Source organism: Pygocentrus nattereri, chromosome 2 (assembly GCF_015220715.1).
Source record: "Pygocentrus nattereri isolate fPygNat1 chromosome 2, fPygNat1.pri, whole genome shotgun sequence".
In the NCBI taxonomy this organism is placed as follows: domain Eukaryota; kingdom Metazoa; phylum Chordata; class Actinopteri; order Characiformes; family Serrasalmidae; genus Pygocentrus; species Pygocentrus nattereri.
The window spans coordinates 30,044,364-30,070,046 of NC_051212.1; the positions used below are offsets into that span (position 1 = coordinate 30,044,364).

Below are 25,683 nucleotides of genomic sequence, written 5' to 3' on the forward strand. Positions count from 1 at the left end.
GCGCCTCACACACTCTGTTCATTTCATTCTCAGTCCTAGCAAAGATCGACCATTGTTTACATACTTGCAGAGATACTAAAATATTATTCATTTACAGTGTCATTTTCATTCGATACGAAACACGATCATGTTTTTTTGCTGTCAAATTATTTTTCATACATGTTATACTACGTTTTATACGGTAATGAATTAGCTCTGTATTACAACCCATGACAGCAGAGGTCAAAGCCATTAGATTTTAGACCTAATTAACTCTGTTTATTCTTGTCTTGCGCCTCTACAAAGGTGTTTCATAATATTTAAGAATCATATAAATAGACTAAACTGTATTTCAGCTGGATGGCTGAAATGACGCTCCACTCCTAGAGTGGTTAACCAGGAACCAATGAAAAGTGTTTTGCATATTGCACAATATGCCAGTATGAACTCACTGGTCCGGATTGAGTCTTAGGAATACACCATTTCACCATGTACTACTGCTGAAACATCAGAAACTGCTGTGCACTGAAAACAAAAGTCTTGATTTTTCCTCTTCTCATCACTGTTAGAGAAGCAGGGGGATTAAGAGTCTTTAAATTAATGTTAAACAGAACAGGGATACATTACATACACGTTCATAATCTTTATTGCGTTAAAGAAAAAAAAAGAAAAGTATTTCTGTTGACGGTTATCCTGCATGTATCAGAGCTTTAAGGGGCTCATTTAATGAAAAAAAAACACATTTTACTTAATTCATTTTTTTTAAATAAAAGAGTTTGCTGTAGTATGTAAACATTGTTAAAGTTTCAGAGTACATATGGTTCATATATGGAAATTAAACTGCTAAAACAGTCTGTTTTCATATCAACCTATTTAACCTACAGCAGTTTGGCTGTTTCAGCCTGGACTGCTTTTAGAATGAGACGCAATACAGGCTGTCCAAATCTGAACAGAGCTCATTTATATATAATATATATATATTTATATTAAAACAAACAGTCTTATAGACAAAGTAACAAAAACAGCTCGTTTGAGTCTAAGAGAAAACAGAGACACTGGAAAAGAGTCACATAAAAACAAACAAAATTTTGCTACACAAAACCACACACACATCATAAGTTAACCTCATGGGAAGAACAAAAAACAAGATAAAAGTAGCTGATAGGCCCTTTAAGTCAGTTCTAATCACCTTGTGAATGCAAACATGTACTAGTTCACATTCTTCTCTTAAAGCTTATAGAGGCCTGGAATGAGTGGTTGGATTGTTCTGAGATTTAGAGAGTGCACGTTGGTTTGGCATGCGGCCTGACAGGGTCTGATGATACGATTAGTCCTTGGCTCTCAGTGATGGAGCTCCTTCCTCTTTTTGCTGCCCTCCCTGATCCTCTGCATCCTGTAGGTCTTCCTGGCCAGCTCTCGCTCTTTCTCTTGCACTTCTGTGTCATCTAGGACCTCTAGGCTGGGAATCTGACTGATAACGTACTGCCTGCAGAAGAGGGAGTGGAGACAATCGAGCTGAACTCAGAATGAACCTATGTTATCATAAACACACAGAATGAGCTTTGAGCTTCTACACTCTCAGAACAAAAGATAACAGTCACTGGGGCAGTGCCCCTCTTGTCACTGAAGCAGAACCCTCAAGGGTACACCTCAGTGCCTTTAGTCGGAGAACATAACTGTTCCATAATTCATTGAAATGATGTTTTCTAAGTTGTAATGACTGCACACACCCCGTCTCGTTTCCAGCCTTTTTGTTTTTTAGTTCTGTTTTAAACATTAGGTCATGAAAAGGTACAAATCTACACTTTTCACCTGCAAAAACTTATTTAAGGTAAACAACTGGATCTTATAACCACTGTTGTATCTTTGAGGGAACATTTACATTGATTGTACCTTAATGAAAGAAAAATGTACAGTATGTACAGTACCTTTATTTCAAACAGTGTAAAAAAACTTCATTTTGTCTAAAATCTGTCAACGAAATCTCATTCTATTTCAAGTTATGGATCAACTTTGGATATATACTTTGTAGCCCATACATGTTTATTTAATGTACAAAGTCTACAAAGTCCTACTGGAACACTGAGCTGTTGTTGCCTTTTTTGACAATTACACTGGGGGGTTTTCCTTCACAATTACAGACTAGGGTCCTTCTTTGTACATGCTAAGTGCTTTATTTACAATCAAATCTGCAGAAAAATCTTGTCTGTTCAGAACTGCATATGAAAAATACTCCTTGAAACATGACATCAAATATCACAGTGGCTTTAAGGACCTTATCAAATACATAGCAAGTGAAATAAAATGTTTTGGCTCACTGGCAGTTTCTGGTTTTCTTTTTGTCATACTTTCTCTTCATCAAGAGGCTTTTTAAAGGTAATTTTTCTATGCCCGCCATCTTCTTATCCACGTGAAAAACTGCTTTCTATAACTCGACCACCAGATGGCACAATACACCAGAATTAGTACAAAGAAGAATTCTACAGCATTGTCAAAATTTCTGCTTAATTCAACAATTAAGAAGAACACACAGCATCCGGAGCGGTTTGATGTGAGATGGTGCGGATTTCTTTACAGTGGTGGTGACAAGAAGCCCGAAGTCACAATATATATATGCAAATATAGCCATTTTATTTGCAACCCAAAATGACCAGTTTGGTGATGTGTAATGAGTTTTTATGTGTAATGTTGATGATGGGAAAATAGTAGCAAATCTAAGGACTATTTTGCCTTATGACACCCTCCATGTGCATCTCCACCATAAATACATTTTAATATATGACGGAGAAGCGGCTTAGAAAATGGATGGATGGATGGATGGATGGATGGATATATATATATATATATATATATATATATATATATATATATATATATATATATATATATATATATGTATATGTATATGTATATACATATATACACACACACACACACACACACACACACACACACACACACACACACACACACACACACACACACACACACACAAGCTAAAACCTGATTTCACAACTACTATAAATCAAAGTTTATGTCGTCAGGCAGTGTATTCATAACCACTTCATGTAATCATTTTCTGTGATGGAGCTTAGTGGCATATGTCTTGGGACATCTGGTTCCTAGCGTCAACACAGTGAACAGTTCAACAGTTCTGACCCTGTATGTTTCATCTAGAACAGACCACCTCACATCAAACCACTGAGAATGACTTTGTTTACATCTTAATGATTGAATGACACACACACACACACAAATGATGCAATCCAATTCAATGCAATAAATAAATAACTTTCAAAAGATAATCACATTACAAGCATTTTTGGTGACCAATCTTGTGTCTAATCCTCACTGATCTCATTCACAAGTTTTAAATATAGAGAGGATAAGTGTTAGTTTCTTTACCTGTAGTCAATATACTGGGTCAGACTCCCTCCATTAAAATAACTGGGTGCTGCTTCATTGTTCATCATACTAAGTATCCTGTAAACACATCAACAATGACATTTATTAGTTTTTCTGAATAAATACAGTCATGTGGCATTAACACAGAGTCTTCAGCTCTTTTATGGCAGATCATACAAAACAAGAGATGAATGTAGCCCACTTGATATTGGGGAACTTGCAGCGGATCTCCTCCACTATGATGGGCAGGTTGCTGATTTTGTTCTTGTTGATCCACAGGGTGGTGAGGCTGGGCATGTAGGGGAACTTGACGTGAGCGGTGTAGTTGTTGCAGTCTAGGATAAGGGTGCTCAGCTTCTCCAGCTCAACCAGCAAAGCTGGGCTCCGTTAACAGCTGAGTTAAGGACTGCCACACACTGATAAAGGCACCAAAAAGACCAAAGACCAAAAGCTTCTATTAGTGTATGTGATGTGATGGCACTGTAAAAGCCTGCAGAACACATAATCCAGTAACATAATCAGGATTTTTTGGGCCCAAATAAATATATTTAACCAATTAAAAAGACAATGGAATATTCTCATTTAATATTTATGGCTATGTCTCAACCAAATTGGTTGCCTAAAGTCAAGCTAATGGTTGAAGTAGAAACAACCCACCCTCAATCACTAACACCACCATACTATTGGCCCTTTTGCATACATCCTGTCTTCAATACTAAAGGGGACTATTAGGGGACCCTTAACCTTACAATGGTTTTAGTAAATGAGCATATTTTCTTTTTCAGTTTGCAATAATTTGCAATAACCTAGCATATTAAAAACTAACCAGGTTTATTTTGAGGAAAACAATATTTGCGACAGTATGGCCTTGGGAACAAAGCAAAATACATATTTTATCCCCTTATTGTGAACATCAGCTCTCATCAGCACTCAAGCTTCCAGATGTTTAAACTACCTTATGGCCAAAAGATTTTCAGTATGTACTTTTAACAAATTTACCAAAACATTTTTTTGGTAAAACTTGCTCTTATTAGAAGGCACTTTGGTGAGCATGAAGCTGATAACAAATGCAAAGTGTTAGAAAATTAGCAACAGTTGTTAACATCCTACTTATTAGTAAAAATAACTGAGTGAAATTCAAATTTCAATTTTAGTTCATTTATATTAATTGTGGTTGCAAATTGTCACTGTCGGGGCAAAATCTGGCATTTACTTTTTTGTCTATTTCTATTTTTTCAGAATTTGAAAAATCCAGCTGCCTACTACAGTATGCTTAAATTAATCATGAACAGACCAATAAAAACTGTCCAAATGTTACCTAAAAATGTAACTTAAAAAATAATATACAAAAAAGTTTTTTCCTTCTTCTGTAACGTTTCCACCAGCAAAGGAATGTGTATTGATGTATTGTGATGCATCAATATCAAGGATTTAAACAAATCAATTTTTGGAGTGTTATAATCTTTTATAGTCTATTAAGATAATATTTAATAAAATGTGTGCTTCTTATTTGGCTAAAAATAAAAATTCCAGGCCATTTTCAAACCTAAAGAGCCTAGTATATTGTTTTAGTTTGTATTGCTACTGCTGTGTAAGTAGCTCCTGCAGTCATTAGTGTATTCAATGTATGTTTAAATGATTAAATCAAATCGAATCAAAATGTCATGATACTAAAATTCTGATGATGTACTGAATCGTTTCCTAAGGAATTGTAAACTAATATCATTGTGATGTCATAATGTTAATATAAATGTTTTCTTTTCCCGCACATACGGGAAAAGGTGCCCTTTAAAGGATACTCATCCAGCAGGTTGTAGCTGAGGTCCAGAACCTCCAGGGTGTCCCTCTGCTCCAGAATGATGTCATATGGAATCTCTAGAAGGCCCTGATATGCGAAGGAGAGCCTTTTCAGGCCCAGCTCTATGGTGGGGCTCCCAGGGGCTGGGGCCCCTGCCTCCACTACACTGCACTCACTTTCCTCCATGTGGTCAGATCCCCACCACCATGGCATCAGTACACATAGTGGCCACCAACTGACCAGGCTACAAACACTTTAAAAAAATGTGTAACATTCAGTAATTGTTATCTTTGTATTGTTACTGCAATAACGTACAGTTTGCTCCACAATATGCAATATGCAGCATCATAACTGCAGTATGGTGTTTTGTGCAGCCCTGGTTCTGTTTAAATATCATCAGTTTACAATCAAAATAGGTAAAATTCCACTGTCATGTAAATACTACACTGAGAGAATGTGATCACATACACGTACAGAGCTTAGACCACTGATCACCAACCTTGGTCATTGAGCCTTCCTGCAAAGTGTAGCTGCAACCACAATCTGCCACACCTGTTCCAGATAATTCACTTCTTCAGAATTCCTCGACTGACTGGAACAGATGCATTAGTGTTAGTATGTTAGATGCAGGATAAACAAAATTCCGTAGGAAAGTAGATCTCCAGGGTAACCACTGGTTTAGACACATGTCTGAGCTCAAGCTAATACCTTTTAAGTTCTAAGCATGGGTGCAAATAAAACCGACATCATAGAAGACTGTTTAGGGACAGTTCTCAATTTATTTTGACTGCTATCCAAATGAGCAGATGACCTCAGTGCACGTCATATCTTATCTGGGTCATGCAACAATCTTGTGATGCAAAACTGCTCTTTTAATCAAAGTCATGCATTTCAAGTATCAAAAAATCACCACCGATCTTTTTGCCTCAGACTTGTCACTTAGTTTTCTTTCAACAGCAGGAATAGTTTGATGTCATTCAAGCTAAAATGACAAATGCTTTATAACTAAAACATTAAACAGCTGCCAACATAGAAAGCACTGAGAACAGTCAGGACTAAAAAATAATTTACAAAACCATAAAGACATTGTCATGAGAAATTCACAGTGATGGATAAATAACATCTACATACATACAAAACTAAAGTGATCCACATCAGTGGAGTTAACCACATCTCAATAGCTAAAATCATACTTACCAGTGTTAGCTGGGTTAGTAGGGTGTGCTGTGACGGTCCCCAAGTGTGTGCAGTGAAGGTCTGCTCTAGACTCATAAAGGCCTTCTTTCATAACTGGAGTCGGGATCACAAGATCTGGATAATCACATTGCCTGTTAACCCCTTCCTTCTCCCCATTTAGGCCAGCAGCCAGTAGACTAGAATAGATGAACAGCTGTCTCCAGCTTTAACACTAGTTTATTGATTATGTAGTTTTAACTGTTGTTTTTATGACGTGCTTTTGTCATATGCTCTGCTTGTTTTAAGGTGAAACTCAGTATTAATTTATATGCCTGTTTATATGTTCTGTCCCATGATGGTCAGTGCTTAAAGAACACATCTCATACCACTGACGGAGATTTAGACACTTGTAGAATCCACGCCAAGACACAATTAAACTGTTCTTTTGGCTTGTGGGTGCTCTACACTTTACTAAACCACCATCATCAGAAAAGAAATTTCCCCATCAGCACAGAAAGGTAAACAGTCAGAATTACTTTTGTATTGATTTGCAATGACTCTATCCTCTAAGGGGACAGGTGGAAAAACCCATATCAGCAAAACAACTCTACTGGAATATCCCTCTCTATGTAGGTGTGGGTGGACTTTTCTTGTCCTTTGTTGACATTCTCACTCACCTCAGGAACAATTTCAACCAAATTCACTTGAGTTTTGTGACTGAAGCTCCTGCTGTCTGTAACCTTCTTTCAAAGACAGTTTTCCCCCTTGCTCTCTCGATCCAAAATCAAGGTCTAATGGACCTGCTTAGCACTGTTGTATATTCCACAGAGCGTAGTGGGATATATTACTGATAAACTTTATCACACACACCTGTCTAGAAGCATCTGCAATTGCGTTTCTCCACTCATTTGTTCAGGGTTTCCCCTCAATGTGTTGCTGATTTGTAAATGGTTTCTGTCTAAAAAAAAAACCCAGTATCTGTTTTGGCCATTTTTAGTTTTCTCCATAAATTGAGCTCAACAATCGTCCTTTACCTTGTGTGAAAATTCCATGATGATTGGACCAATAGAATTGCTCCAAAACTGCTGAATAAAATGTCTTTACATTAACTTACACTGAAAGTAAATAATGTTTTTGCCCTTAAAGTTTCTATTTTGGCTATACTTGTTTTTCTTTAGACAGTGTTGTAATTTTGCTGACACCAAAAACCAAAAATAAATAAATAAACAACGAATTCTTACGGTCTGGGAGGTGAATAACACGTTTTAAAACTTTACCAATACTACACCAAACGTGTTTCAAAGAAGCAAGGACATTTTCGTTGTATGGGCCTTTCACATTTCTTTCAAGAGGCTTCTGAAAAGAGAAAATGACAAGGCTATGCAGTTGTGTGTGTGTAGACCTATTTCTTGCACACAAACAGCCCTTTGTTGGCGAAGTCTTCAGATAACAGACACGAGCGCGATTCTAAATCGACTGTGTTTACCCAGAGACTGTGAGTGAAAGCCCTTGAAAGTCCCTCCTTTGTGTTTACTTTGTTCGTGTTGTGGCGTGTCTGGTTTCACTCCCCATATATGATGCAACTCCAGCTCAAGCCGACGCGCTGTGGGAATTTCTGGAAACGTTACGAAAGAATTTCCCGGGTTGCCATTGGAGAGGTACGGTAAGCCCCACCCCCAGTGTGCTGACGTCTTCACTCATGATATAAGCGGAGTCGGTCACTCACAGAGTCATTTCTATTTACGGACAGAGAGAATGAAGCGCATGAAATAGACACCGAGCGAGAGAGATGTTTATGAACGGAGCTAAAACTGGTTACTTATTCGACATGGACTCTATTCATTCGCTGTACACAACGACTGTTGTCGATAATATCAGTGAGTTCAACTTCGCGGCCCGGAATCTTCGCTGGAGTGATTGTCAAGCAACTGGCTGATCTTCAAGGTAACGTCAAGCCTTTTTGTTTAGGTTGGGTGTGACTAATGATGTCCTAATCGACCAAAAGCAGGATTTCTTAGCCAACTGGAAAGTTAGGAATAACGATATCCAACAGGAGTGTCTTCGTCACGAAACTGAAGTCGGTTTCTGATTCGCCAGTTTCTTGATTGAAGTTTGACGTTCCACCTTAAATGGTGCAGCAATTATCTTCATCCTGTCAGAATATAACTGCTGCGTCTTTTAAGGCGGAACGGGTAAATTCGAAGAAGTAGGTGGAGAAACAAACCAACTTTATCTTCGCTTTCCCTTGGACAGGCTTGTCTTTTTGGTTTAAGATATTTTGTTAACTGATACAGTCTACTTCGTGAAATAACTCCATAGATTTTGTTTTTAAGAACTATTTACGATATCTGTTGGAAATGACCGTTCAGTTTAACGTACTTCCGTAGCAGCGCAGTTGCCTAGGTTACAGCATACGTGAGCGTAAACACGCAGTCACTGTGACTCATCTGCCCTGAACTGGAGCTGACCGGATGTAAAACTACATAGGCTAAGAATGTCCTCAGTCTAACAAACACCCAAGAATGGTATCACTGACTTGTGTTCGTGTATCTTCGTAGTAATTTCACCTTCACATTGTTTTCTTACAGAGTGATTATGACTGCTATGGCGCTGTTCACCACAAATCTGCATCACCCGTTATATTACTGGTGCCTACCACAAGCAGCCCTGTACATCCCTTCTGTGAAGAACCTAGTGCATTCTGCTAGCATGACAAGGACAAATACAAATCTGCCACTAAGCCCATACACTGGAATGCCCGTCCTTACCATGCTAGAGAAAATTGGACTTCATCTGTGGGAAGTCATCCGGCAAGTCATCCGTCGCTTTATGAGCGTTACGGAGCTTCTGAACTCCAAAGTTTTCTTTATGTGTGCTGGAGAAACAGGGGCCATGATGGGCAAGTCAAAGAAAACGACCATGGGCTTGGAGGCCCCGGAGGGCCCTGGATGGGAGGCCAGGAACATGGAATTTAGACCAACCACCATGTACAAGAACACATTGGATCCGCAAATGAAGATCATGGAGGATCCTGTGACCAAACCTGATAAGCTTGCAGGTGATGGAGATGAAGTTGTGCTTTCCGACTGGCTAGATTGGGAGTCTGAGGAAGAGGAGGAAGATGGTAGGGGTAGTAGTGATGAGGAGGAGTCTAATGATGATGGGGATGAAGAGGAGAATGAAGAGGATGAAACGAAATGGAGTGATGAAGAGGATTCAGACTGGTCAAATGACGAAGGAGATTCTGATGCATCTAGAGAGAGCACAGAGTTATGGGAGTCCTTCTTCAACAACAGCGACCCCTACAATCCATTCTACCTCTTCTGCCCCACTGGAGTCAAAACAGAGTCTACAGACACCACACAGAACTGCACAACCTCAAGGCCTCCAGTAAATGAAGTTCAAAAGTCAGCATCTGCAGACGTAAAACACAGTCCTGGGGAGGGCGCAGAGGAAGGAACAAAGAAGGTAGAATTGCATTAAAACTCGGTTCACATTATAGCTCAGTAGAACTGACTAGAATTGTTTTGGATATAAGAATCTGGAGTTCTTTTAAATATGTTACTTCTGATTAGGCAATGTTTACATTCACTTTACACTGTGTGCCAATCTCTGTAGTCAAAGACTTTAAAAGTACTAAGAACTGCAGGATGGATGAGATGGTCTCCAGTGACCAGCATACTAGGGATGTTTCCTAAATAGAGATCTGTTTAGGAAAACTACTGATGCAATGCTGTGCAAGTCATGAGAAAGGACAGTTCATGGAAGAATGAGATTGCCATGACTAGTAGTCATGAGCCTTGTTTTCATGACATTTGATAGTGTGTTGACAACACCCTTGTATGTCACACCCAATGATAAGGCACAAATATGACTCACTATGTAAAACTTAGTGAAGCATAACTTTTTAACAGCTAGAAATCATAAATCATAGGAAAAAAACCCTTTTTTTTGATGTAGTCTGTATACATTGTAACAATTTCACTGCCTTTTGAGATGCCCATATCAGTTTTAAGGCTACAGTAACAAAAACAGCATATTTAGTTCTGTGAAATAAAGAGAGGTTGGACAGTGGTCATTTAAACTTGAATTATGACTGTTTTGGTGCATAAAACGTCAGAAATATCACATGGAATTTGGAGGAAAATGTTCAACACAAGAAATCTGTAGGACACAGGCACTTTAAGAGTTCTTCTTCGTACCTTCTTATGCTAACAGGTGCGGCTGGCTGTAACACCATGATTCAACCTCTTTGGCATCTTCTGAATATTTTTTACTGAACTGTAGATGTTTTCATTTTCAGGTACGTTTCAGTGAGGAGGTAACAGTGCACCACCTGATAGCCTGGAGCTCTGCCAGCCAGGCTGCACGAGATGGTTCCTGCTGGTTGGAGCTAGCCAGAGATCGAGAGCGTTTCAGAAGAAGAGTGGAGAGAACCGGAGAGGTGCTCAACCCATGCCTAACAGCAGAGCATAGAGCCAGGGTTTGGGACCGACTTCAAAGAGGAGCTCAGCCAGAACACCGCTAAAGCATTGTACCATTCTACTGATTGTATTTTATGCATTTCCTGTTTATACTTCCTACTTGTTAAGGTTATTTATACAGACTGTTTCTGTGGTGCTTTATATGCTATTTACCTCTACACATTTAAGTTACTGCACTACAACAAGCACTTTCCATTGACTGTATTAGTGTGACTTTTTTACTCTGTGTTGTACTGTTAGTTATGTATTTTAGTTCATTCTGTGATGTTAAGGGAATCTTAAATTGTAGAACCGGCTTTGTTAACTATTTATATTCTTGTGTCAATAAACACTTTTTTTTTAGGTTAACTGGAATGAGATTGCATTTCTTTCTCAGGAGGCATTGCCAGTCATTGGACGTGCTTCCTAGAGAGCCTTTCTATCCTCTGGGACGCATCATTGGCAGGGGGTCAGTGTGTCCACTGAGGCTCATAGACCTATGGAAAGTTATGGACAGATGTCCAAGAATAAATTGTCCCACAGAAAGCCAAACAGTACATGGGAATTCTCAACACATTTGTCTGTAGCAAGCTCCATTTTGCCTAAAACATTAAAAAGTAATTCCTTCTTATAAAGGACACACAGTGTCACTGATGCAAAGCGCTGCTCTTCAAAAAGATTTGGCTACTAATAGTACCCATGCTGTGGAGAACTTTCAGGCTGCTAAATGAAAGATTTAGAAGACCGCTCATGTCCACAAAGCTTAAAAAGTAGGAGTTCTGACTTAGAATCAGATTGTTTTTTTTGCGCTATTCTTACAGAAACATGTCCTAGATCAGCATTCCTAATCAGAGGTGTTTTGTGAATACAGGAACAGGTCCATGAGGTGATTTGCATCTAAAAACAAATGTTCCTAATGGTTCTTAGCTTGGCTGTATAGGACAAAAACTAATTTGTATAGAACCTTTACAACACTCTGATGTCCTGAAAAATGTTTAAAAAACGTTTACACGCACATCTCAAAAATGCTTCTTTAAAAAGTCCAATAAAAATATAACAAACTGAATGTGTTGTCAACATGCTCACTCACCTTCTACAGTGGAGTCACAGTAGTGTCTATGGTCTGGTTTGCTGGTTGAAAGGTCAGGAAAGCCTCTTTCTGATGATACATCTTGAAATTGCAAGGGACTGGAAGCTCTTTAGGGAATACACAAGGACAGGCTCTTTTTCCCCCTAGCTAGCTAATGCAGAAGGAAGCCAGACATTTAACATTAGTACTATGAAGCCAAATGTCTGCATATATATATATATATATATATATATATATATATATATATATATATATATATATATATATATATATATATATATATATATATATATATATAAAATATGTATTTCTTAGCCTCTATATCAGTGGCTACACTAGCAGTAAAACACAAAAAAGCAACAAACTTGTAAACCTGATAGGGCTGAGGGATGCAATACTGTTACAGAATATTACACAACACTACAAATACCATATTAAAGACTAGTTTGAGACGAGAAACAAGCATTAATTGATAGGTTCTTTAGGGAACCAAAAGTGGTCCAGTACTCCGGAGAACACTTGTCATCTGGGCATCACTGTCACAAAGGCATCACAACAATCTACACTGACATGAAGACAACACTGCAGCTGGTAATATGAATCTTTTTAATTACATAAAATAAAATGCAAAAATACAGTCATTAAATGTTTTTGTTCCAATTACAAACAGTCATTTGTCAGCAATACCTACAAAAAGATTAGTTACCACCAAGAAAAATAAATAGTCTTTGTATACTTGGTCCCTGTGTCACCTCTGAGTGACAAACAGCAAAAAACTGATGTAACAGCCCTTCATGGCATTGTTTACCCTCAGACTTCCCATCATTTTCTTCTTTACAAAAGTAGAGGAAGCTGATTAATAATAACTGTACAAAAACAGATTTAGATTTCATTGCTAAAATGGACCCGATTCAGTATCAGTAACACTGACACTATGTTGTGGCACTTTAGACTTAAATTCTTGCATGATGTCATAGCAAAACACTGCAAGGGAGACTGTGAATGTGAGGATTGCTTCACTTATGTACAATGATTAATTGTCATAGTGCGTTCATCCTCCTTAGTCCTTCATCAACCAGCCGCACACAAAATGGCAGAGTGATGTTAGAGCTTTCAGTCTCCGTTCAAGTCTTTTAGCAAGAAATATGCTCAGAAACTCGTCACTGAATCCCTTAAGAAGAAGAAATGCAACCAACTGGCAAACATTAGCTAAACATTCTCAGGGGAACATTCTTTTATATGCAGTTCACCAAACAAACTTCCATGCAATAATTTATGAGCAGAGGCAATAGCTAGAATAAGTCCTCCAACAGAGCCTGCAATACAGTTTGCCAACAACACAAAACACCTCCCTTTTTAACAATCAAAACATGTGTGTTAAGCTCTGTTAAGGTATTAATACATATTAAACATAACCCTTCATTAAGTGAGATCAAAAGAAGATCATGTGACTTAGTTCAGCCCATTAACACCATTAAACTAAAGATTAGTCCAAGTCCAAATAGGTTATAAAGATATTCGTATCAATATTAATAAAATTATTATCTAATGTAAGGAAGAGAACTTGGCATAATTAAAGACATTTGCTCTTGGTTTAGATTCAGTCAAGTGCAAAAGCTTGGGCACCCCTAGTCATATAACATGTTTTGTTGATTTTCTAAAAGGAAAGAAATATGTTAAACGGGAACTCCACCAGTTTTTCCACCGATTTTGTCAAAGTTTCTACATAATTAAATGGTTAAGATGTAAATAGTCATTCAGAGTGGCTTGATGTGAAATGCTTCATTCTAGAGAAAGTCAGAATGCTGGTGGTGACAGGAACCAGATGTCTGAAGAGTTAATGTTTTTTTTTTTTTTTTTGTAAATAGTTAATGCTTCTGAAAGCTGGACCCCTGGATCCTATCACCACCATTGTAAAGACACCTGAGGTGGTACGTTTCTCTACAACAAATAGTTTCACATCAGGCCACTCTGAATTGACTGTTTACACCTCAACGATGATATTATGCAAAATAATTACTGTTTATTCGCTATATGTAATATATGAATTTAACATATTAGGGGGGAAAATACCCAAAATGTTCCCTGTCCAAAAGTTATGACACATTTTTTGCTAATTTGTAAAATTTGTTCCCTAAAATTAGCAGGAAATGTCATATGTATGTGTTCTGTAGAGCATGTGCCAATTTCTTTTTCACTGGAGGAGAAAAAAAAAAAAAAAAAAAAAAAAATCAACAAAACATTTGACTGGGGATGTCCAAATTCTTGCATACAATTGTACTTCAATCCTCTGGATTATTTTTAGCACATGATACATGGCTATTTGGTAAAACACACCAACAACCAATTGCTATAAAAGGTGCTCATTCAATCATTTTGTTAAACATCTTTGCATATCTGCTAAAGATTCACTGTAAAAGTGAAATGATATACACACCTCACCATCAACACTCAGAGAAGCAAGAGTAAAAGAGCTTTTGTGCGAACAAACAATTATTTAATCCTCTGTGCTTTTAGAACGTACTTTGAGATAAGATAGTGTTCAGTACTGTGCAAAAGTCTTAGGCACTTGATAAACGACTTGGATTCATTCTGGGCTGTTTGCATTTACATGTTAAAATTAAACCAGGTGTGCTGCTCATGGAATTGAACAAATTCGTACAATGGCTGGAGTGCACAGAGAGTGAACTGTGTTCTTCTACGTCCTTCCAACCAAAAAGTCAATAACTATAAGCCTTGTGAAAAAAAAATCTCATTATATTTTATTATATTTAAGTTTTTGTATTTAATCTAAAGTTATACAGTGTTTTTACTGGCAAAGATAAACAGATTTACTGCCAAGATAACAGTATTAATCAATGTTGCTGGCTGCCTAAGACTTTTGCACACTACTGTAGGTTTTGAAATCCAGTGTCCACACATAACAATATAGGTTTAATTAGGTGCAGGAGACCAGACCTATTAATCCCACAGTCCAACAGGAGCATCTGAGGTTAGCTGTGTGCTTGTCCTGTGCTGTTATACACAAATGATTTTGCTGCCGCATCATTTCACAATAAAACACAATGAGGTGCAGATTGTAAATTATTATTAATACTGACAAAAAAACATTTTTATCCGCAGTCTCAGAAAAAAAGTGCATTGAGAAGGCAGTAAGTTAGACAGCACCAGCCAGTCACGTGACCTTGATGGAGGGCTTCCGGTGGACGCACAGCAGAGTTACATAGGGCACACCGATGAAGGCCCACTTCTCGCTGGGCCAAAATTTGATCACCGGACCCTGCTCTGGAGCCTCAGATGCCGCATCAAAGTAAGCGAAGCACACACAGCCAAGGTAGGAGGCCAAGCAGATCAAAATGTGCCTACAGATTCAAATAACATCAAAAGAAGAAGTTATCAAATTAATAATCTAAATCAGAGATCCACATCTGTTCCTATAATTACACATATAATTACACTTATGTTTCCTAGTACTTAGAAAAGAGCAGAAACCCTGTTGACTCAAAACTCTCTCTTCTAAAAGAAGCCACTGGGCACATTAATCAAAGTAATTTTAACAGCATTGAACCTCTTTGTCTCTGATAGACATTGATTTGAAGACTGATTTAGCTGATTGGTTGAGAGGTGTTCTAATCGTGCTGATATTTTCCCATAACTTCACAGGTGTTTCTCAAACACTGTATCACTCGGCTAAGACACTGTTGCTAAGCAACGAGTTTGAGAGCTGTAGGAGAAGCTCAAGCCGTTTGAACGTTTTTACCTCTGACTTTGCCACAAACAGAAAATGGATACTTTGAAGATCACATTTCACTGACAGTTGATTTGGTCAGACTCTGAAGATGAGACCACACTAAATTCCTAAAATGTCACTTAGTTTGTGCGGAGCTGGAGAATGAACTGCCGGCTGTGCAGTGAGTGAGCACAGCTTGTTACTCAACAAGCAGCTTGTTGCTACGTCTAAGGAACTGTAATATTGCTGAAGGAACTGCTGACATTAAAACATATTAAATGCCACGTTCACAGCCTAAGTAATTAATTCCTTAATTTACCTGTTGTATAAAAGCAACAGAACACTCAAAGTTGTATGTTATCGTGAATAACATCACAGCTGTGATGATCTACTGCAACCAAATCACAGCTGTGATGCTATTTTGCGACAACACGCTTCCTCTCGTGTTTGACTGCTTAATTAAGCATAAAAATGCATGAATGGAAACCTAGCTAGTGTTGCACAAATATACAAGTCTCGTGTAAACATTTACTGATGGACTTCAGCACTTGCCCCTTGGCTTTTATTTTAAGTTAAGGATTTCAGATCTAAACACTACATTACAGCTTCATTTGAAAAATGTGTGAAAATTACAGTGGGACTGGATAGTGGCTTCCTCCTCTGCTAGTGAATTTTCAAGTGCACTCCATGGAAACGGACAAGTGCAGTTGCTACTGATACAGTGAAGTGTGCTGCTTGTGCTCTCTACATGTAATCTGAACGTGCACTTAAACATGCTGAGTAGACATAGAAGTGTACTCACCAGGCGCAGTGCAGGTAAGGGAAGTTGACAGACGACCACATCTCGCAGAAGATACGGTCACTGATCCAGCACATGAGCGCAAGGGTCCACCAGAGGCCAGCCAGCAGACCCAGCTTAAACACACGCACGTTCTCACATCTGCAAAACAACACACAGTGAACATACAGTTACTATTCAGGGGATATTTGTCACAAAAATATTAGGAATGCAAGTTTTATAGATTTTAAAACATTTGCTCCGGCTAGCATATACCTCCCATACTGGGTCTCTTGTTTTTCAATTCACAGTTTTAATTTCATTTCATTTCAATTGCACCATAATGTTTTATATTTCAATGTTTTATTTACCTTTCTCTGTAAAGCACTGAGTGTTATATAAACAGAGATGGATAGAGAACAATGCTTCTTTACTTGTGTAAGAGTAGGTAAAACACTACAAGTATTTTCTGTCTATACTTGAGAAAGTAAAAAAAAAAAAAAAAAAAAAAAAAAAAAAAAAACCACTTGCTTGTGAACGTACTTAAGTATCAAAAGTAAAAGTGCTTTGTGTTATAGATCTTGTATAATATTGTTTAGATGAACATGTTCTATTAAGAAGATGAATTTATCAAAATTCATCAAATACTTTTACTTGATAATTAAAGTACTTTCATAAGTACTCTTGGACTCTTACTCAATAATACTTTCCCAAAGGTATATCTACTTCACAGTGATGTTGTTTACAAATTGAATGACTGGCACTGGTGAACGACTTAGCAGTTTAAATGTCACCCTACTGAGCACAGCAGACGATTTCACTCTGATAGTCTGTGCTCCTCTGTTTTCCTCCCTCTCCCTCCTATGTGTGCGCACACAAACAATCCCCGAACTGACGCCACTGAATATCCACATCTCTCAAATTTCACATTAGGCAAAATGGCAGTGACATAACATTTGCGTCAGTGTGAGTTGTTTTGCCTCATTTAGCCGACAATGTATGCGCCTGTTACTGATGGCTTTCGTAAATATTCACAGAATTTCTTGGCCACATGGGTCAGTCATTTTTCCTCAGACAGAACACAGATAAAGCACTCTACTGTCCCAGCACACTAATACACCACTGACACTTCAAGAACAATAGTCCTCAGAAAGAGAAAGAGAGAAGATAAAAAGTAAAAGTACTTTTCTGATACACACAGATTAACAGAGACAGATCAAAAGAGAAAGAAGACAGGCAGAAAGAGAATCAGAGGGGACACAGAGAGAGATAGAGAAGGACAGAGAAAGAATGAAAATAGAGAACAGAGATAGGAGAGAAAAAAAAAATAACAAAAACAGATAGATAGATAGATAGATAGATAGATAGATAGATAGATAGATAGAGAGAGAGAGAGAGAGAGAGAGAGAGAGAGAGAGAGAGAGAGAGAGAGAGAGAGAGAGAGAGAGAGAGAGAGAGAGAGAGAGAGAGAGAGAGGGAGAGGGAGAGGGAGAGAGACAGAGACACACACAAAGAGAGAGACAGAGAGAGACAGAGAACCAAGCTTGTTCTCTTGTGCAGGTGTGACTGGTGTTCAGTGAACAGTGCTGTAGGTGGTGAATGATAAGGTCAGTGCTGTTTAAAGGTTTAGTCCGTGTGTCACACTGTATCTCACAGCTACTGGGAATATGCTAATTCAACAGCTTGAAGACAGCTGCTAAAAACATGTTCAGTTTTTAACACACTGCAAACACATACAACGCAGTTTCACACATAGTGCTTCTCTCTGCACGCCACTCATTACTCGCTACAAGACTAATCACATCTGCTCTGTGTTAACTGGGTCCATGAATTCCTAATCTAACTTCTCAATAAAACCAATCAACCATATTCATCATCAATTTCTCATTAAGAATATTTCCATTCATACCACAAATTATATTCAAGATGCATTACTGTTCAAAAGTCCAGAATCACAAACAAATTACTTGGTTATTCCATCTAAATATAAACAGATATGAAAAACATGAACCTGAAAAGAAAGGAAAAAAAAAAAAAAGAAACCTTTTTGGATTGAAAAGATTGTTCATGTTTTCACTGTCCCTGCATACAATACTACAGCAAACAAGTAGGACTGAAAAGAAAAAAAGTTTGCATTACACACACACATTTCAAAAACTCATCTCACATATCTCAGTAACCCATAATGTTGTGAAGCCTAAAGCAGTCTAAGCTTTACTAACAGTCAAGAAAAATGATAAGGACCTTTTGGTAGCATTCCCTTTTGCATCCTTCAACATTCCAGTATAGGACCTCTAACAGAATTCCTTTAGGAAAACTGGTGGCGCCAGTGTGGTCTCTTATCAATTGTGTGTTGACCCCAAAAAAATCTTGACACATCGCTAACAATATGTTTGCCTGCCAAATGTTCTAGCACAGAGAGAACAGGAAGATGACATGGGAAGGAACTAAGAGCATGAGAGCCAATGAAAACTTTACCAGCAAGGGTGTGATGCCCAGACAATAAACTGCACAAAAACATTAATTAATTATTAATGACAACATTTTGGCCTCAAAAGATCCTAATATTTTGTACTACCAAGGTTCATGGAGTCATGGAACTCTTAGAGAAGACAACTTTTATACAACAAGTTCTATATGATGCATTACTGTGCAAAAGGTTAGAATCATATTGACAGGTTAGTGTCATATTAGCTGCTGTTATTTTATTCTGTGATTATTTATTCACTGTAGATATGAAATGCTATATGCGAGCCAACAGAAGGCATTTTAAAACGTTTTATAGAATATTCTAAGCTTCTTGGCAACATTATTCAATGCATTTATTTATAGTCATCTAGTATAATTGTAACACTTTTTTTTTACACCTTACAAGTTAGATCAACCTTATAAAGTTATAAGGAATCAAAGTACAAGAATCCAAAAACCATGATTCAAACTGTTGATCGGCAGTGTAGATTTTATAAGTAGAAACTGGTGTGCAGAAGTAACTCTAAAAATAGACAGGTTTGAGATAACCATGCACACAACCATGAAAATGTAACCTCACCCCTCACATACACTTTCTAACTTGAACGTGTGTGACCTTATCACATGGTTCAGTGCAGGACGTACTGGGTGCTGCTAAATTGAGAAAAGCGAAGCAGAAGTTGGACTACACTTCCTGTTTTGATAAAACCATCATATTATGTATAGAGAGTCAGCGAACAAACAGGTTAAAATAAATCAGAATTGAAAGATCTGGTCAAGCCTGAACATTGGACTTCTACAAAACAATTTAACACACAGACACAGACACAGACAGCACACAGAGACTGTGTTGCATATGAAGGTATATCCTGCACAAAGGAATCCTACTGAAGAAGTCTGACAGCTATGCGCTATATAACAGAGAATTTTCACAAAGTCAATTTCTTAATCGGAGTTAAAATAAAAGTAGTAAATCTACATTACGTACAAAATTGAAAATGTATGAAATGAATTTTCTACATATTTAAACAAAATAAATCAATTAAAACCAACCTAGGCATCTGCGAGTCCTGATATCTATGATTCTTGAATAGCTTTCAGTAGCGGTATGACACGTTACAGAGCATGTCAGGTCATAATTGAAAGCTCCAAGATAATGTAGGAGCCTATATGTGGGCTGCAGCTGGAACACTGACCTCTTAAGCTCTGTGATGAGAAGAGCTGTGCATGGGATTCCCAGGGTCATTAATGAGATTGAGTTAATGGCCGGCTTTATGAAGGCCAGGCCAGTAGTGATTCCTGAGAGAATGCCTACGACCAATTTAAACCTTGACCTGGTGAGAGAGATAGAGAAAGAGAGAACACCATATCAGCGTACAGGTATAAAATGCACATTATAAAAAAGATTTTTTCAGTTGTAAAATCCGATTGGCTGAGACAGGTAATGTATTATATAACGAAATATTATAATGAGGAAACTTCTTATGCCCACACAAAAACAGGTCCTCTTTTAGTGGTTCATAGTTGTTTAGAAAGTCTAAATAAACTTCACTTCTCAGTTAAAGAGCTGTTTACAGAGATTATTCTTCATAATAAATTACAACATTACTAGGTTTGTACCAATCATGAATTTTTATGGTCGATTCTGATTCCTTATAGCCAAATTGAATGATGGATAGATTTTATTTTTTTTTGCATTTCTTTTGCATGCAGCAGCAGTAACATCCACCAAACTTTACTGCTGTCACCATACAGTCACCTTTCAACACTAGATTCGTCTATCAGACGAACTGCCAGTTACTGGAGTGTGATTCCACGCTCCAGAGATACTTTTCCATTGCTACAGATATGCTGCTTAAAATACAGCACGAGTGATCTTACCATACTCACATTATTTACGTCTAAAATTGCAAGACAGAAGAAACAAAATAAAAATAATAAATTGACTGTTTGGAGATGATGCATTTGGAGCAAAAAGCTACTGATTCCCCTTTTACCTGATTCAAATTGTGCACCTGTAATTATTTCTTGAACATCTCTGTAGTTTATCATATTTTATGTTGTAGGAATATGAGCATATTCACCTGTCTCTACGGAATATCCTAGGAAGGTATCTCTTGGGGAACCACATGCCAATGGCACACATAAGCACCCACAGTATTGCTAATTCATCCAGCATCTGTCCCAGGAAACTCAGTGTAGCATGGAAGTAAGTGGAGCCAATCCCTGCACAAGAGACACATGGGATGAATGTTCAGGATGAATTGTGAACACAACATGTCAGCCCATCTCTCAGATGAAATGAGTTGGACCACTGTACTGACAGTATAAAAGCTATGGCTTGTTCTGTCCATGAGACCACCCACCAAATGAAAACGGATGCTTTAGCTAAACCATGGGTGTGGAATGTGTTGCACAACATTTGTTTTATTCTTGCAGCATAGCATGCATTTCTTTTCTTTCAGCACACTGACCCATTTCTTCGCTTTTAATTTACATAACTTCTCTCACATACACAATAATACAATACAGGGCTTCCCAAATTGTGTCTGATATATATAGATTTGAGGTTTTGTTCAGACAGTGACATTTATTTTCACTGAGTGATTGCTAAGCAATAGATTTAACAACAATGCACAAGCAATGCAACCATTATATAGTTCTGAATAAGCACTAGTAGTACTGCATTTTACTCTGATAACCAAAACATAAAAATCTCTGCCTTTAAAAAAAGGCTGATCTGACACTGTTCAGCGCAGATCTGCCCTTTCCCAAATGCAGCTATGATCAGTAATCACAGCACATCTACAATGCTGCCTGTATCAGCACTCCACCTCTTTGGCTCCAAAAAAAAAAAAAAAAAAAAAAAAAAAAAAAAAACAGCCTTGAATAAACCGCTTCTAATCCTGATCCCTTAAATAAACCCATTATAGATCATGAGGGTGAGAGGGATATTTCTGAGGTAACAAAATGTCACCAATTCCCACAGAGTAGAGGGAAAAAAAAGGAGGAGATGAATCGAAGTGTTTGTGCTGAGATGGCTAGTTTCCTACACAATCACTGTGCTGATATTTTATGGACTCAGCTGTCAGCTGGCTCACAGCACCAACAAGCTACAGTCAACCATTACAAGACAAAGTGTCAAACTGGTGTCAGGTCAGCAACTGCAAGCAAAACAACTGACACTGCGCTGACAAAATCTTGCCTGGAATCAGCTCACAAACTGTGACAGTGACACTACATTAGAGGGCACCTTTCAAGCTGCAAAATGTGACAGGGCTTCCCTTGTTTCCCCACTGAACTCCAGCAAAGACACTGAGAGGTCACTGTTCTCACGTGCGGGATATTTTGGTCACCTAAAGATTTAAAGGTTTTTTTTCTCCCACAGCTGACACAGGAATGCGCTTTGTGCATCTTACCATATGCAAGTCAACGAGTAAGAACATCAGCGGAGACAAAAAATAATTCAGTGAGAGAGAAACAGAGGCCAGTATGAGCTGGGAGAGTTACGGGACCAGCAAAAGGAGTTGAATGCATTTCATAATGGACTGGCACTAAAACTGAACTTCCCATTTTCTCCAGCGACACAGAAACTTCAATTAGCCCTTTAATGTCTATGTGTACATCTATTTTTAGACTTACTTTGGTCCATACAGAATATATTTCTCTGAGGTTTGATAAGCTGGAACAATACAATAACCACTAGTGTGACAAAAAAACAATCATCAATTTAGTACTTTTTTTTTTTTAACCATTTCACAACATGACAAAGTAAAGAGATTTAATTCTGAGGCTCTGTTTGTAATGAAACATGCAGTTGTTCAGAGTTCTTTAAGCACCACTTAAAGAAGCACTACTAATATGCTCAGGCCTACTGTTACATGTTTGCCCAACAAAAATGTCATCACTGTAGAACCACTAGAACAAGCTGTGTGGCACATTTCTTCTCATATTAAATTTAGTTCTTGGCCACAAATGGGTTTGCAGAGGAACTCCATCGACATTCTCGAAACTTTCTGCACAATTAAATGGTTGACATGTCAGCAAAATCTTTCAGAGTGGTCTGGTGCGAAATGCTTTGTTCTAGAGAAACTTACTGAGTCAGAATTGTTCACAGTGGTGGTGATAGGAACCAGATGTCCACCTCTAAAAGACTCCTCACAGAAAGTTACAAAATGAAATGGTTATGAATACATTGCTTGGTGACTGAGACAACGTTTCATGGTAGCTGTGTGATAATGTTTTGGTCTAAAACCCATTTTAATCAATTTATGTTCATCCATTCATGGCAGAGGGATACATGAAGGCAAAACAGTCCCCAAAGACTCCTTTCCCCCCCTAGATTGACCATTATTTTTACCACCATCAGCATTACAGACATAAGCTTAGAGGAAATCTGAACTGGCAAGTTTCTCTACAAATGAATTATTTCAAGCCACCCTGAATGACTGTATATATGTGAACCACTGAATTCTGCAGAGATTATGAGAAAAATAGTAGGATTCCCCTTTAAGGCATGTTCGCCCATCTTTAAAAGATAGAGATTTATTTGCTAAAGCCTCATCTCCAAGCCTCAATCTTAATCTTCCAGAAAGAGAGGCAGGCAAGGGCAAAAAGAATGAAGGGTCTCGCTGTCCTAAACACAGATGAACTCAGCTGCTCTTGTGTGTGAGCTTCCTCTGAGGGGTTACTCTAGATCAGAGAATCTGAACTTACCGACCACAACCAGCAGTGTCCATATCAGATAAATCCCACTGTTGAAATGAGTTGCATACTGGCGAAAAAGACACATCAGAATAGGAGGCAGAATGAAAAACAGAATGTTGCTTATCTAAAAGAAGAAAGAGAGAGCAAGAAAATCAGGTAAAGCCATTGAGTTGTCAAGTCACACACGGGTCCTAGAGTTAGACCACAGTCAGACTAACAGGCTAAACTGTGACAGGCACGTCGACAAACCTGGCCAAAGTTTCACCATTGCGCTAACTAAATGACGATAAATTAAAAACAGACGATATTTGGGGCTACAGATAGAGTCAAATTGTTAGAATTATGAATCAAAGTCAATCCAAAGCCACGTTAATCCTCCAGTCAGACAACAAAGCCGTGGCAGCAGCAGCGCTGAGGAAGCAGCGAGGCTGGAGTTGGCTTCCTACTTGCCAGTTCGTTGACCGAATTGTACCGCTCCACCTTAAATGGAGCAGCAGCCCGAGGCGCCAGGACTTAACTGCTGCACCATTTAAGGTCGAACGGGAAAAATTCGATCAACAAGCTGGCGAATAAGAAGCTGTCTTCTGCTTCTTCGTGAGGAAGCAGGCAGACAAGCCTGTTATCGGCGTACCGTGTTATAAAACTCCGCTATTCCTGGATAGATCAGATAGTTCCCCTCACACCAGTCCACCTCCGAGCTTCCAGCTTGGAGCTGGTTCCAGAAAAGTACATTCATGGTTAAATCGCGCTCCCACAAAGCCAACAGCAGCTACCACAGCCGCCTACTTGGCCAGATAGACAAACTGGTGCAAACGAGATGAGTCTCGACACTGAAGCAGAATCAATTCAGCGCTAAGTTAACGGACGCAGGCTAGGAGTTCTGGATGGACAGCGAGACCTCGACAGGACTTGGAGTGTTTCTATACCGCGTCTGCGTTTTGCTCAGTGATCTGTAGCTAATCGCCAGTCTTATCATCTTGCCGTCCAGCTGAAGTGTGGAGCAGCTCGGAGCAGCTGCTCTCTCCTCATTCCCCCTGCACGGCGCTCACAACAACACAGCAACATGTGATCCGCGCATGCGCACCGCCACCACACTCTCACAATGTCTGCTGATTAACGACTCACCGCACACACCAGCGACATGAATCGGACCTCCGATTCGCCATGCCGCTCATGAATTCGCAGATCCACTTTGCTCTCAAATGAAATGTCCTTAATATTTTCAACCGTGCTATGTTTTTGAGGTTAAGTTTTGATAGGTCATTTTTCAGTTTGCTACACCACTGAGTTCCCGAGTCGACTCAGTTGGAACCTACGAATCGGCTCCAGTAGTTCAAAAACGATTCGTTTGCGAGGCAATGATCGGACAGATTGTCCTACAGGTAGGCGTAACACTAAAATAACCAGCCAGGATAACCATCCTTACATAAAACACGCTTCAGTAAAAGAAGCTATCCTTTTGAGTTTTGCTCCATGATTTTGGCATATGGACTTACATTTTGAATAGATTTTAATCAGTGAAGTCTACTTTTAAAGGAAGAGCACAACGACTACATTTGCTGTAACCTAGTCAACTGCAAAATCTTTGCAAAATGCAGGTGCTTTCTGCGGGAACAATGCTTATTTTCCAGGAAATACCAAAAGTACAAAACATATACCCAGTGAATGTACCTTTAGTCAGGACGGAAACGCCAATATAAAGCCAGTAAACACGTTTTATTGAGACACTGACGTTGCTGAAGTTCCTGTGAGGAATGAAAACAAGAGGTCAACCAGGGCATGGCCAGTCCTAAAGCATGGCTTCACTTGTTAACTGCCTATACAGAGGATTAAAAAACAATACATCCGTCACATGGTCCTTATATCTACAGACATCCTGTGTTGGGTTTACTTCTAGAAAGAAGAAACTGACAAAATGGCCTTGAGACCAGTTTAAAGTTTGTGGTTTGGAGGACAGGTGGATTAATCTGTCTGGAAGTTAAACATTTAAAAAGTTGGTTCTTTTCTCTTTAATAAAGAACCATCTTTTTAAGAGTGTACTTAATGAAAGCTGTCAAGTTAACTGTAGCAAACTATTGGTTCAGAAAA

General features: G+C 38.5%; 3 protein-coding genes across 6 annotated transcripts; 1 reads left to right on the plus strand and 2 right to left on the minus strand.

The window, feature by feature from the left end:
* Positions 1–598: 598 nt before the first annotated feature.
* Positions 599–6,807, minus strand: LOC108436197 (U2 small nuclear ribonucleoprotein A'). Its single transcript, XM_017712539.2, has 6 exons — positions 6,380–6,807; positions 5,682–5,774; positions 5,184–5,435; positions 3,587–3,769; positions 3,385–3,462; positions 599–1,465 (listed from the first exon to the last, which is right to left on the minus strand). The coding sequence occupies exons 3-6, from the start codon at positions 5,393–5,395 to the stop codon at positions 1,321–1,323; spliced, it is 618 nt and encodes a 205-aa protein (XP_017568028.1). The 5' UTR covers positions 5,396–5,435; positions 5,682–5,774; positions 6,380–6,807; the 3' UTR covers positions 599–1,320.
* Positions 6,808–8,077: 1,270 nt separating this feature from the next.
* Positions 8,078–11,190, plus strand: ppp1r15a (protein phosphatase 1, regulatory subunit 15A). The gene is made up of 3 exons (XM_017712554.2): positions 8,078–8,302; positions 8,947–9,826; positions 10,662–11,190. The coding sequence occupies exons 2-3, from the start codon at positions 8,954–8,956 to the stop codon at positions 10,884–10,886; spliced, it is 1,098 nt and encodes a 365-aa protein (XP_017568043.1). The 5' UTR covers positions 8,078–8,302; positions 8,947–8,953; the 3' UTR covers positions 10,887–11,190.
* A 2,505-nt stretch (positions 11,191–13,695) lies between these two features.
* acer2 (alkaline ceramidase 2) lies at positions 13,696–24,741 on the minus strand. 4 transcript variants are annotated; one of them, XM_037534407.1, is made up of 6 exons: positions 24,721–24,741; positions 23,605–23,662; positions 20,973–21,114; positions 20,085–20,222; positions 16,444–16,581; positions 13,696–15,273 (listed from the first exon to the last, which is right to left on the minus strand). In XM_037534407.1, exons 1-6 carry the CDS (start codon positions 24,736–24,738, stop codon positions 15,087–15,089), a joined length of 681 nt encoding a protein of 226 aa, XP_037390304.1. In that variant the 5' UTR covers positions 24,739–24,741; the 3' UTR covers positions 13,696–15,086. The 4 variants fall into 4 exon arrangements, with proteins under 4 accessions (XP_037390304.1, XP_017568045.1, XP_017568044.1 ...); XM_017712556.2 differs by lacking the exon at positions 24,721–24,741 and adding an exon at positions 24,227–24,665; XM_017712555.2 differs by lacking the exon at positions 24,721–24,741 and adding an exon at positions 24,227–24,664 and having other exon boundaries at positions 23,605–23,719.
* Between the last annotated feature and the right edge of the window lie 942 nt (positions 24,742–25,683).